This window comes from Leptonychotes weddellii, chromosome 12 (genome assembly GCF_054177405.1).
Source record: "Leptonychotes weddellii isolate Sample4059 chromosome 12, ASM5417740v2, whole genome shotgun sequence".
Taxonomy (NCBI): Eukaryota; Metazoa; Chordata; class Mammalia; order Carnivora; family Phocidae; genus Leptonychotes; species Leptonychotes weddellii.
The window spans coordinates 23,905,635-23,920,698 of record NC_138380.1 but is presented as its reverse complement, the minus strand read 5'-3'; the positions used below and the strand labels follow the sequence as shown (position 1 = coordinate 23,920,698).

The 15,064-nt window shown below is 38.3% G+C and overlaps 1 protein-coding gene across 1 annotated transcript in view; it reads right to left on the bottom strand.

Annotated features, from left to right (window-relative positions):
• Positions 1 to 3,162: 3,162 nt before the first annotated feature.
• Positions 3,163 to 15,064, bottom strand: part of POT1 (protection of telomeres 1) — a 120,142-nt gene continuing 108,240 nt past the window's right edge. The window contains exon 20 of the mRNA XM_081800163.1: positions 3,163 to 3,310. Within this exon, the coding sequence (XP_081656289.1) occupies positions 3,291 to 3,310 (20 nt within the window). The 3' untranslated portion in view covers positions 3,163 to 3,290. The remainder of the gene's footprint in view (positions 3,311 to 15,064) is intronic.

Below are 15,064 nucleotides of genomic sequence, written 5' to 3'. Positions count from 1 at the left end.
CTAAGCCTTGAGTCTTGGCACTTGTAGCAATTATTTTCTTGATTAGTAGTTGAAATATAAATGGTTCTAAAACAAGGTTTGCTTTGTGAGAGTCATAAAACTCTACCCTAAAGATTGGTCAATAAACGGGAAACAATAAACCTTTCCAGTATAATCTTTCTGCTTTGTTTGTATTCCCTTTTTTAGAAGATCTCCTTTAAAGATTTTTATTTTTAAGTAATCTCTATACCCAAAATGGGGCTCAAACTCACAACTCTGAGATCAAGAGTCTCATTCATGCTCTACAGACCAAGCCAGCCAGGTGCCCCTAGAAGATCTCCTTTATATTCCTTTTTTAACTTAGTATGTGGAGAGGGTATGACTAGATATAATCATTACAATAAATTGATCTGATAATATAAACATATTGAATGGTCAAATTAATAAAATGTTAAGATTTGGTCCAAGGTAATTAAATTTGTACTTGAGATTACTAGTTCTTTAGTGTTTGCATTTTCAGGCTACCATATGCAGCCACTTCCAAGGCCCCAGCTGGTCCACAGAGTGCTTTTTTTTTTTTTTTTTTAAGATTGATTGATTGACTGATTGATTTTTAGAGAGGGGGGACAGGCAGTGGAGCAGAGGGAGAGGGACAAGGGACTCCACACTGAGCACAGAGCCCCATGCGGGGGTTGATCCCACAACCCTGAGATCATGACCTGAGCTGAAATCAAGAGTTGGCTGCTTAACCAACTGAGCCATCCAGGTGCCCCCACAAAGTGCTTTTTTAGGACTAGCTTTATGTTCACCCCTTCATGAACTCAATATCCTTCCCTGAGCACCTACCTTTTGGAGGAGGGAAGACTTTCATTTTGACTCTCAGAAAACAAAGAAGCTCTATTACAAGCTACTCTTGTATTAGAGAGAGGACATATGTAATATGACTGAGGCTCCTTGCAGTGTTCCACCTTCTAAGGGAGGTGCCCTCTGGTGATGGCAAGCTGTCCACAAGGGTGGCCCTTTTTAGGCAGTGTAGAGTGGGGTAGTTTCCACGATTTCAAGATATTGAACTTCATGAAAGAATTTTACTTATAAAATGAGAGATCTGGCTGCTAAAAAGAAATTAAACATCAATAATCTAGTACAATGCCTTTCATTTTAGAAATAAGGAAAGTGAGGGGCGCCTGAGTGGCTCAGTTGGTTAAGTGGCCAATTTTTGATTTAGGCTCAGGTCAAGATCTCAGAGTCCTAGGATCAAGCCCTGGGTCTGGTTCCATGCTCACTGGGGAGTCTGCTCCCTCTCTCTCTGCCCCTCTCTCTCTCAAAAAAAAAAAAAAAAAAAAAGAATTAAGGAAACTGAGATCAAAATGGGTGAGTAATTTCCCCTGTGTCATGCAGTGCGGTAGAATAGAACTTGAACTAAAAACCAAGTTCTTTGAGAGTGAAGAGAAAGGGCCACCAGTCAGTGGTTCAGAGAGGCTACCTGAAGGAGGTGGATGGTAAAAGGGCAGGAGGGTAGGAATTGGTTATTAAAGTGGGAGGAGGAAGAATCCATGGAGCAAGCAGAGGGATTGATTCCAGCAAAGATGGGGAGAAGAGAAAAAGGATGAAGTGTACGGAACAAGTAGTTCGGTGTTGCTAGGAATAATGTATGAGAATTTGTGTTCTTAAAAAAAAAAGCTCAATGTCTGTGAAATCACAGAAAAATTGTAGGGGCATTTCCCAGGAGAGAAGGAGTTCTGAGTGGGAAAAGTCATGGGTCTTCACTTCATGGACTAGCAAAATTGTTGTAATGATGGAAAAGGTAATGCATATACAATCAGAGGGTACTTTGACAGGCACCCACAGTCAGTAAGTAACTGTTATTTAACTGATTTATTTTAGTTGCTTGAATATCAGTGAAGAGATTGAAGTTTTTATAAGAACCATTTGTTTTGTCTTACCACCAGCCACACGCACTCTTCTGGGAAGTATGCCCACGCAGTTTATTGTCCTAGTACTGGCTCAGTCAAATTAACTGAAGTTGAGCCAATTAATCCCAAGCCTGGAACTTTGCCAACTAAGAAAGAAAGAGAAAGAAGGTAGAGGGAGTACCTCCACTTTAGATAGAACTTTAGACAGGAACTATTGGCAGCCATGTTTCCAATGAGGATGAGGGCACAGAGAAAAGCAATCTGTAGTTAGGAAGACCAATGAAGGAGATTCAGAAATAAATTTAAATAAACAATAAATTTATGTTTTAGATTAAAATATTTAAGACATGCATGAATCACTTTTTAATGACTTCTCACATTCACTGTTTTTCAATGATATAACCAACTATAGGTTCTACTTGAGTCAGATAAGAAAATTCCTATTATAACTACTTCTTTAGATATAGTAGGATAAATAATCCTTCTGTGGCTCCTTTCCTACTAGTCTCACAAATGAATCTCAAACACTTCCTTCCTTTCTGAATCATTCTTAATTCAACAAAGCATAGATCCCTCCTGAACTATAACAACCTGAAAGAAAACAGCCTTAAGACAATTATCTTGGAAATACCATTAATAATTTGCTTTACTGCTATTTTTTAAAGAAAATTCATTCTTTGTCAAATCAGTCCATTCATCCAACTTTCCTGTACCATGCAGAACCAAGGATTAGTACTCTAAAGTTTTGAAAATTAAAAAATAAACATTATATCTTGACTAAATTAAATGAAGAATTACTATCTCCCAGAATGGTCTGTGAGGGGAGAAACATTAATTCAACAAATGCTCACAGGCTATCTGTTATGCACAAGACAGTGCAGTGTGCTTGTATGTACATTAAAAAAAGAAAAAAAAAAAGAGATCTTATATAAGGACGTTTGATATATCTATGGTTCTAGCTTTAGGGAAGGTTTCTTTTGATGAATTTAAACCAAGAAGTATGAAATAGACTATGTAAAAAGTGAAGGGAAATCCAATAGTGTAGCTAACATTCTCTGATGAAAGCACTTTTCCCTGAAAAATACAAGGGCAAATGTATGAATTTTCAAAAGATGGGCAACAAAAATCAGAAAATAAAAATGACAAGGGAAACTCTCAAGATTTAGGTTAAAGGTCATTGTTGGCCTAATTTATATTCAATATCCTGAAAATTCTTCATAGTTTTCTACTAAAACCTATACACTGAAATAATACCTGACATATTTTCGCACTGCATGTCTTCAGCAATGCTTGGTTGCTAATGACAGCATTTGCTCAGGAGCCTTCCCTGCAGGAGAGCCTTTGGGTGGAGAATTTTCTATAACAGCAGACCTGCCATAGCTGATCTGTCAGGGTGAGTCAGACAGGCATTCTGCTCCCTGAGGATGACAAGAAAACAAATAAAAATTGAACCAAATGCAAACAGTTTCATCAAAGGCATTTGACAAATTAGCAGGTGCCCTAAGGAATCAAAAGCAAGGGCAGAAATAAAGAGCACTTCATTCATTGAAATCTTTTGATTTCAAAATTCCAAACAAATAAATTAAACCATCTCTTATGTCTTTTGATATTCCATTGCACAAATAGATGAGCCTTGAAACTTGGCCAACATTATATGTTTTCATGCACTACTCATACTCGTTTTCCACTCTCTCTTCACCAAGCTTCTACTATTCCATGGCACAGTGCTGGGCACCGGGGGAATGTAATGGTGTACAGAAACTGACAAGGACTCTCCCTCACAGAGACCACAGCTTAATGGGGATGGGGAGGCAGTCATAGCAATTAAGTGTTCACACAAGTACGTGTGAAATTTCACTAGAAACAAATTCGACAAAGGAGAGCTATGTGATGCTTAGAATCTGTGACTGGATATTTTACCCAATTCAGAAGGTCTAAGATGGCTTCTATAAAGAAGTTCTAAAAGATTCTTAGAGGTTAGCTACTCAACATGGGGAGGGAAGGATACTCCAGGCAGAGTAAATATCCATGTCCTAAGGCATGGTGGCAGAAAGAGACTGATCAGTTGAGACTTTCGAAAGGAGGTCCCTGTGGCTAAAGCACAGAGTGTCAAGGTGCTGTGGCTGGCAACAGGGCTGAAGAGAGACAGAGGAGCCAAATCATGAAGAACCTCACTGACATGATAAAGGGCTTGCTTCTGTCCTGGGTGATCTATAAAGTCAATGGAGTGTTCAGGTGTGTGTGTGTGTGTGTGTGTGTGTGTGTGTGTGTGTGTGTGTGTGTGTGTGTGTGTGTGTGTGTGTGTGTATCTGCTGGGGGGGGCAGGTGTCATGCTATTTGAGTGGCAGATTCAGGTTTGCTTTCATACTCTATTGAATCACTTCTGAATTTTACCAACAGACACCTGTCCTTGCTAACAGTTTCTTATATGGTAAGACTAATTGGAGTTGAATATAAAGTGGCTTACATCTACATTGTGGAAAACACAAATATAGCATCATATATTAAAAAAATATTAAATCAGTAGACATCACAAGTTTTGCATGTTTTTCACTTGTAACATAAAGTAGTATAATTTGCTATTCTTAACACAAAGAGAATCAAGGAAAAGCTCGTTCTGACAAAGACCAATTAAATGTTTGAACAATCCCCTTTAAGCATAGACACTCTTGTTCCTGAGCAAAATAATGAATAAAATATCTGGTTACACTCAAAGATGAATAGTGCTCCTCTTTTAGAGAATTTACAATATAATAAATGCACAGAGGTTGGGAATGTGAAAAATCTGAATATAGTCTAAGCACAGTACACTGAATGATAACATACAGAATAGTATATTAATAATAATATAATAACTTGCAGTTATGGTTGACTTTAGTAATAGCACGCAGCTCTTAGAATATTATCTTTTCAATTTAATTTAATAATTCAGCAGTACACCTACAGAATTATGGACAATATTATATATGTCACAGAATTCCAGTTTTTAATTGATTGCCTGTTATATGCTAGGTGCTTTAAACATTTCCACATTGAATCTTTGGGGGCTCATTGATTGCAGGAAGGGCTGTAACAGAGCTTGAAGCCCAGGCCTGCTGAAGCCTGATCGTGGGTAATAGAACCTCACTTCATCCCACCTCCATATAAACACTTGGGAAGGTGCTAATTTTGTTTTGCACTAGTTATTTGCACCTAGCGAGGAGGCAGGCATGAAGCCAGAGTCTCCGTAACAACCTGGTTGATACCAAGAACAGGGTCTTTAAAAACTCCTTGAAAACGGCAAAGGAAGCTTCTCCCACCTGGTGGGATGCTTACTCCATTCAGGCAGTGTCATGGGAAGCTGCACAGTTCCACTGGAGTCCTGGGAGAATATGAGAAGCCATACCTGCACCTCTGAAACCTGTGTTAACCCCTGCTTTATGTAACTGGGGCTGTTTCTGCTATCCTTGTAAATTTCCTAACCATTTGCCACTAAACCCTTTTATCTGTAGGTCAATCACATTACCATCTTATTGTGACAACGTGGAAATTATTACACTCACTTTAGAAATGAAGACATGGAGGCTCTGAGCATGACAGTAGCTCTTCTGAATTAACAAGCAATAGAGTTGAGGTCCTGATCAACACAAGTGTGGCCTTTGTGGATGCAACTTTTAGAAAAGGCGGGAAGTCTGATGGCATAGTTACAGGGTGAGCATTATGAAGAGAATGAGAAGCACCATAAATGTGTAACTGTGATCCTAAGGAGAGATAATTTGGGGTTTTTTTCCATATTGCACATGAAAATCATAACGTGGTATTACTAATACGTTTATCTTACCATCAAACTGTAAGTTCTATGAATACAGGAAGTTTATTTTATTCACCTGTGCAAGGCAGGACCAAGCAAAGGGCCATGCATGTAATAGACACATAATAAATACTTAAAAATTTAAACTTCTGAAATGCCTTTGAGCTGAATTATTTCATTACTTAGTTTGAAAAGATGTAGTTTGGTGATTTGGGGGATATATTCTAAGAACTAACTCTTTCTGTGATGGTTTTTTGGATGAGATTTACATTGAAATTGGTGGACTTTCAGTAAAGCACCTCCATCCTGTGGGTGGGCCTCGTCCAATCAGTGAAAGGACTAAATAGAACAAAAGACTGACCTTCCCTAAGCAGGAAGGAATTCTGCTAGCCGACTGCCTTCAGACTTCAACTGCAACATCGGCTCTTCTCTGGGTCTCCAGTTTGTTAGCCCACCCTGCAAAATTTGAACTTCCCAACCTCTATAATTTTAGTGTGAACCAATTCATCACTAAACCTCTCTGTTTCTCTAGATAAACTTAACTAATACAGTCAGTATTAACATAACTTTTCTTTTCTTTTTTTTATTATGTTAATCACCATACATTACATCAGTAGTTTATGACGTAGTGTTCCATGATTCAATGTTTGTGTATAACACCCAGTGCTCCATGCAATACGTGCCCTCCTTAATACCCATCACCAGGCTAACCCATCCCCCTACTCCCCTCCCCTCTAGAACCCTCAGTTTGTTTCTCAGAGTCCATAGTCCCTCATGGTTTGTCTCCCCCTCCGATTCCCCCCCTTCATTTTTCCCTTCCTGCTATCTTCTTCTCCTTCTCCTTCTCCTCCTCCTCCTTCTTCTTCTTCTTTTTAACATATAATGTATTATTTGTTTCAGAGGTACAGGTCTGTGATTCAACAGTCTTACACAATTCACAGCACTCACCATAGCACATACCCTCCCCAATGTCTATCACCCAGCCATAACTTTTTAATAATTTAAATGTTTCGATATACAGCCTTAATGGTGTACAGACTATTAAGGTGGGGTCATATCCAATATTTTTCTATTTATTTATTCATTCATCAAATACTTCTTGAGCATCTAGGATAACCCCAGCCACTTGTTCCAGGAGCTGAGGGTACAGTGAAGAATGGGGTTGCTTAAGAAAGTTTATATATTAATTTCCGAAAAACTTTTTGACTTAAATACGTAAGTCAAAGTAATTCACTCAATTTGGAAGCAAAACAAAACTTATTTCCACAGGATAGAAATATTTTACGTTTCTTTTCCTTTTAACTCAAGAAACTTGGAAACAACTTTGCCATGAAAAAAACAGAAGAAAATTATTACCCACAAACTATTTTTCTCCTTCCTTTTGTACGCTTTACTTCTTATTTCACCATATTGCCTTATCTGGCCATGTTTGTGTGTACCTATAGCTATCTATCTATATCTACCATATAGTTATTATTTCTTTATAGCTATATATATATATACACATATACATGTAAAATATATATTATATATACATATATGTATACATATATACATACATATGTAAAAATTATTTGCACATATATATAATATATGCAAATATATTTCCTCTAATACCATATAAGTATGAATAATTTTAACTCCTCACATGACTTTTCCACCTGCTATGCCTCATTCTGCACAGTTGAAACCTCTGTAGCCTGAGACTCAGAGTAGAAAACAGACATTGCATTGACACAGCTACTTAGTGGTAGACCCAGGATCAGATGTCTTCACTCTCCTGCTTTTTCCTCGATGGCCCCAATTGCTTCCCTAGCCAAAGACTGTAGTTGAAGAACAGCTAGATATCAATTTGCCAATAAAATGCCATTTAGGTTCCATTTTTCTTTTCCTTGAAAACATATATAACCCCTTTGACTAATTTCTGAATGTTAGAAACCTAATGAAAGATGTCATCATTTCAACATAATAACTTATGTTTACAGATTACATTTTTATTTATTTCTGAGAACAAATTTAATGTGAACTATTTAATTTACCCTATCAAATGCAGCATCAACTCTGCTTTAAAAATAGGCCTAGATGTTATCAGTATAGTCACTCTTCTTTTTTTTTTTTTTTTTAAAGATTTTATTTATTTATTTGAGACAGAGAGAATGAGATACAGAGAGCACGAGAGGGAGGAGGGTCAGAGGGAGAAGCAGACTCCCTGCCGAGCAGGGAGCCCGATGTGGGACTCGATCCTGGGACTCCAGGATCATGACCTGAGCCGAAGGCAGTCGCTCAACCAACTGAGCCACCCAGGCGCCCTAGTATAGTCACTCTTCTTAAGGATGGGGAGTATGCAATGTTCCCTCTCATTGTGAACAATAATAAGTGTTTCCATGCTATCATAATGTTTTAAGTAAAGAAATGAGGCTCATGACAATCATAGTGCAAATTAAAGCAAAATAAAAAGAATGCAGGAGGATTCTGTTAAGCTCCCAAAATATATAGCTAAAACCATTCTTTAAAGAGTGCAATGGCAATTCAAAACTTCAACCCTCCAAAGACCATGAATTTCTTTGTATTTCAGAACTCTTAAAGTATATGTGAAGAGAGAGATCCAGGATCCAAAGTCACAGTCCATTGTCTATAAGAGAAGGCACTCACCCTCATATATAGCTTGGCTCCAGCACACTGGACGCTGGGAGGGAACTTGAATGAACCTCCTGATTTGAAAGCCCTCCATTTTTAGCTCTGAGTAGATACTGTAACTTCCGTATTCCTCCAGGACAATTTAGAATCTCTGAAAACCTCAACAGAATCGAAAAACGACCTCCCGCCCCCAGCTGTGATAGGTCTAATTATGTTTCTCAAGGTCTCCAAACACGGCACCGCCATGATGTTGCCCAAACTTGTGGGGTGTTTCCTCTGACTGGGCTGACTTCTCACACCTGTTTCTCCTGAACATTAGACCAGAATACCATGGGAAGAGCTCCCTCGCCTGACTCTAGAACATAATACCACTGCGGGAGATTGCCAGGGTGGTTTCATTAACTGCCTCTTGCAGCCAAACCAGTTAATTTGATTATAAAAAGTTTGTACTTTAGTTTGGCTAAATCTTTTCCGTATTTATCATCTTTCATTTGGAAATCCAAGTTTCATGTATAAACAAATGTATAATTAAAACATCAACTATAGATTGCATGTATAAACAAAATGTATAATTTGCACATTGACTACAGATTTTCTCCAGAAAAACAACAATTATTTCATATGAGGTTTTGGAATTAATAGGGATCTGTTCAGTTGTGATTTATGTGCATTTCCAATCTGAAATTGTTACGGAGGAAATCGTGGCAGTTAATCAACATGCAAATGACATGTTTATGCCTGAGTTAAAATGAATTTTGACAGATGTATGAATGCCAAGTATTAAAATTTAATGCTTTAGCCTTGTAATGAAAATGACACAAAGCACAGAAAAATCTATCTTACCTAAAGACATGCTGAAAGTCAAGAGAGTTTTAATTAATACCAGATAATTTTTCACTTGTTGGTAATAGGTGAAATATAAAATATAAATACTCAAAATGCCAGAAGAAAACACTCTTATACTCAAAACTTCACGTGGCACCTCCATCACAATGTGTTGTTATAATATTCATTCCAGTAAATAGAGTTTGCAGGCATGTCTTCAGAATTAAAATGAGTATATTTAAGTAACCATTCTGAGATCAAATTCTTTCTCTCTGTTCATAAATATTTGAAAATATATTACAGTTTCTGAATCTTCATCAAGAAAGTTCAACTTCTGTTACGAAGCAGTTGTTTTGAAAAAGTATGAGATTAAAACATAAACACAAAAGTAATTAAAGTAATTTTCAGTATTGTCACTCATCTGCGCTTTATTTAGTTCTCATCACTCGTTTGGAAGATCCTCAAATTAATCTGAATTAACACTTACAGAGTATTCCCCAAATGTTAGCTACTATTATGTACGGTGCATTGTGCTAACTGCATTATATTCATTATCCCCTTCAAACGTCAGGAATTCAAGGAAATCTAAGCAGACCGAGGCCGAGGGAATGAAATATCTTGACCAAGCTCACGTTGCCAGGAAGTAGTGGAACTGTTTTCAACCAAGGTCTGGTTCCAGACTCCATGTGTTTAACCATCACACTGTAGATTTTGGACTAATTAATTGACTAATAGCTATGCTTTTTCCCATAATCCTTTGCCATTTCCTGAGTACACTACTGGTCAGTGAATCCACTGTGGAACTGGAGTTGAGGATCCAGGATAGCACCCAAAATGCCAAGACTGCAAGAAGGAGAAATACTAGCTTTTTCTATGAGAGACTACAAGAAATCAGTCGAGGATAACTAGAAAGAAGATAAGTGGATCTAGTAAGGATCTGGGAAGAGATTAACTTAAATGTTTGGGCTTCAGTGAGATAGACAGTAAGACACCAAGTAGAGAGTGGAATGGGCATAACAAAATGCAGAATGAGAAATGTAAAACGTCTATTAGAGAAATCTCATTATAAGTGGAGAAGAAACATGAACCATTCATTCGAAAGGGGTGATGGAAAGAAGGAAGAGAGAAAGGAGAAGGTGAGATGAAGAAAGAGGAACTAAAATGTGTTTAGAATCCTCCATGGGATAGGCATTTTTTAATATGTTTCACTCCATTTATTTTTTATTTATTTATTTATTTATTATTTTTTTTTAAAAGATTTTATTTATTTGAGAGAGAGAGAATGAGAGACAGAGAACATGAGAGGGAGGAGGGTCAGAGGGAGAAGCAGACTCCCTGCCGAGCTGGGAGCCCGATGCGGGACTCGATCCCGGGACTCCAGGATCATGACCTGAGCCGAAGGCAGTCGCTTAACCGACTGAGCCACCCAGGCGCCCCTGTTTCACTCCGTTTAATTTTCATATTAACCACTCTAAGCACAAAACACCTTAGAATATTTTTCCTCATTTTTACAGATGAAGGTACTAAACAACATTTTGGAGAACACTCAGCTGATAGAATTTAGAGTCAAGACTTGAACTGACACCCTTTGATCCGAAATGCCACGTGTTTAAGCCTAAGGAGGGAGGGAGTTGATGGAGAAGTATTTGAGATTTTTTTTTTTAAAGATTTTATTTATTTATTTGTGAGAGAGAGAATGAGAGAGAGCACATGAGAGGGGGGAGGGTCAGAGGGAGAAGCAGACTCCCTGCCGAGCAGGGAGCCCGATGCGGGACTCGATCCAGGGACTCCGGGATCATGACCTGAGCCGAAGGCAGTCGCTTAACCAACTGAGCCACCCAGGCGCCCAGTATTTGAGATTTTGAATGGATAGTTTGCTTGCTACCTTGGAAGCATTCGGCATATTATTTCTAATTTAAACAATTACATATGCTTATTGAAAGAAATGGGAAAAAATGTTCTAAAATTTCCTGTTGCTTTCTTTTTACAAAGAAAATGTTTGTACTTGTTAACTGGAATGTATTTTTACTAAGTCTAATAATGACTTCTTTTTGGTTTGTTTCCATTGACTCCATCCTTTAAAGGAAGGTCTACACTTGAAATGAGGTCTATCAGACCTTGGTACAGATCCCTGTCTGAATCTTTTGGGTGCAAAGGAAGAGGAAAGGAAGAAATTTACTTGATTAGCTGAGCGATCCAACAGACTGAAGGAAATAAAGAGGTGCATACTTCTCCTTTGAAGATACTGTGTTTCTTGTTTTGTTTTGATTGGCAACCAGAAATCAACTGGCAGGCACTATTTCGTGTGCCCAATGAACCAGGACACATTAGCTATGGAGGATGCAGCATACTCATTGCGATTTTAAGACCAAATAATGTCACAGCCTCCCCAGATGGTGAGCATCAAGGGTTTCTTTGAGATGTTCTCCACTTACTCCCAGGTACACTTTACTAAGAAATGGCAGTGTAGGGGCGCCTGGGTGGCTCAGTGGTTAAGCGTCTGCCTTCAGCTCAGGTCATGATCCCAGGGTCCTGGGATCGAGCCCTGCGTCGGGCTCCCTCCTCAGCGGGAAGCCTGCTTCTCCCTCTCCCACTCCCCCTGCTTGTGTTCCCTCTCTCGCTGTCTCTCTCTCTGTCAAATAAATAAATAAAATCTTTAAAAAAAAAAAAAGAAATGGCAGTGTACATTCGCCCTTCATTCTTCTCCTTGTTCTACATGGAGAAAAATCTCTGTTTCTGGAGAGTGGCCCTCACTATTCTGTATTTAACTGCACCAGTGAAGGGTTTCTTTTCTTGTTTAATGTATATATTTGGTTAAATAATCCACTGTTCATTTTAATGGCAATCTGCATAGAGGGAATTAGATACAGGGTAATGTTGCCGTCTTAAATTTAAGGCCCTTTTGAGAAGACTCTCTTCATACATTTTTAATAACATTTAAGTCTTTCAAAACTAACAAATGTATGTGGGAAATCCTGTAAGGGTTTGTTGTTGTTTTTTTTTTTTTTTGGCATATTTGCAAACCTAGAGGATATCTCAAAGTACTTTTAAGTACATTGTATTAATGCAAGAATCAGATTGTAAATGTTTTATTTGCCTTCAAATAAATGGATCTAATGTTCTTGTCTGCCTTGTAATTATGTGTCACAAATTTGATTAAAATCTCATGGAGCCTGCCTGTATAGGAATCTAAACATGGTGGGTCTTCAATACCTGTTTGTGGAGTTTACAGAATAGGAAAAGTACTTTTTTTTTCTTTAGATATTTACTCAAGTTACATGTTATTTAAAGAATTTTTAGGGCTCCTGGGTGGCTCAGTTGGTTAAGCAACTGCCTTCGGCTCAGGTCATGATCCTGGAGTCCCTGGATCGAGTCCCGCATCGGGCTCCCTGCTCGGCAGGGAGCCTGCTTCTGCCTCTGACCCTCCCCCCTCTCATGTGCTCTCTCTCATTCTCTCTGTCTCAAATAAATAAATAAAAAAAATCTTAAAAAAAAAAAAGAATTTTTAAAAAGTCATTCTAAAGAATTATAAAGGAAGTCAAATCCTAAAAAGTTCTAAGCAAGTATTATTTATGAAGTTTGTTTCACTGCCCACAGGATGGTTACCGTTCTTCTATCCATTTTCTTCTATACTACTCGGGAAGATTATCCATCGATAGGGATAATCTGTCAATTCCCCCAAAGGCTGGTGTTCATGTTTTTTGGAGTGGTGCCTAAACATTCTCACAATTAATCCAAAAGACATGGACATACACACTTACTGATTGCATTTCCTTTCCTTTCTAGGGATTTCCAGCCCTCTTCTTTCCTCTGAACTTTCGTTTTAAAATTTTCTGTTCCTCATCTTATATATTTCTGGGGTCTATTTGTTTTGGTTTTATTTGTTTTCTTCAGATAGTCTCTTAGTTTTCCAAGCACCTTCATTGTGTGTTTCTCCTAGTCTTCCTTCCCTTTTATAATATCTGCATTTATCCTCTTGTTTTCTTTTTGCTCATCATGCCACTTTCCCTTTCTATCTTCAAGTCTTATTGCCCACATTCCCTGTTTTCTCCTTCCCGACCTCAAGCACTCATTTTATCCCTCTCCTTTTCCCCCCAAGATGACATAGTGCTATCACTTTACCTTACCTCCCATGAAATGTTTAATTTCCACTCTAGTTCCTTTTGCTTTTATAGTTCTATTTTCTTTCAAGGAATAAAAAAGAATAAACATTGAAATCATAGGGAAGATTTATCATTTGCTTTCTTTTTTTTTTTAAAGATTTTATTTATTTATTTGACAGAGAGAGAGACAGCGAGAGAGGGAACACAAGCAGGGGGAATGGGAGAGGGAGAAGCAGGCTTCCCGCTGAGCAGGGAGCCCGATGCGGGGCTCGATCCCAGGACCCCGGGATCATGACCCGAGCTGAAGGCAGATGCCTAACGACTGAGCCACCCAGGCACCCCTCATTTGCTTTCATATTAATTATGTTTGGCATTTTCTCCTGATTTTTAATAAAAGAAGAATACTTTATTTGACCATATAACATACATTCAATTTCTATGTTCCAGAGCAGATCTCCCAGGAAATTGCTGATGGGAAGCAATTTTTTTTTTCCATTATGATATAAATTGCACTCTTCCTGGGAGGTACATATGTTTCCTTAACACAAGCCAACCTTCTCTTTACCACTATTGTCTTAGATCTTGAGTACCTCCATGCTCATCAGACTAGATTCCTGCCTCATCCTGTGTGACTCCAGTAGCCTCACTAACACTCCGGGCTGTCATTACTCCTGGGAACTTTTACTGTCTACTCTGAGGAAGTCCTCACTTCTTGTCTCTCTCAGAATTTGGCTTCCTCCTGCTTCACGCTGAAACTCAAACGCTTTCAAGTTCTATACCTTGAATGGTCCTCCTACTGAAACAACAAAAATGGTAGATATAACATCAAAAAATCTTTTTCAATGCCTACCTGACCTGGCACAAAATTGAGGAATAGGGTCAAAATCTGAAGTGAAAGCAAGAACATGAGGAGGTAAGTGACAAAATTAGCTTTATCAACGGTTTCTGACAAGTCTGTGGCAGGACTGGGTAGAAGGAAGCGGGAAGTACAGCCTATAGCCTGGATACAGCATGGACCTCAGTATACTAAACTCTCAAAGTAAAGATGAATGAGAACTAAACGCTCTCTTTAGAAGATGATAACAAAGAACTTAATGTCTTTGCTGAGGATTTATAACCATTAGCAAGCTTTCACCTGAGCCTCTAGTCCAAATTATCACTTTTGTTGTCTGAAGAAAGTCTGAGTGGAAATTTTTGTTTAAAGAACTTCTGGTTTTGCCTGATTTCAAGCTATATTAAAAAGCAGTGATCACCAAGACAGCATGGTACTGGCACAAAAACAGACATATAGACCAATGGAACAGAATAGAGAGCCCAGATATGGACCCTCAACTCTATGGTCAAATAATCTTTGACAAAGCAGGAAAAAACATGCAATGGAAAGAAGAGTCTCTTCAAACTACAAAGGCTAGTGAAACAAAAGCAAAAATGAACTTTTGGGACTTCATCAAGATAAAAACCTTCTGCACAGCAAAGGAAACAGTCAACAAAACAAAGAGGCAACCCACAGAATGGGAGAAGATATTTGCAAATGACACTACAGATAAAGGGCTGGTATCCAAGATCTATAAAGAACTTCTCAAACTCAACACCCAAAAAACAAATAATCAAGTCAAAAAATGGGCAGAAGACATGAACAGACACTTCGCCAAAGAAGACAAACGGATGGCTAACAGAAACATGAAAAAATGTTCATCATCATTAGCCATCAGGGAAATTCAAATCAAACCACATTGGGATACCACCTTACACCAGGTGGAATGGCAAAAATTGACAAGGCAAGAAACAACAAATGTTGGAGAGGCTGTGGAGAAAGG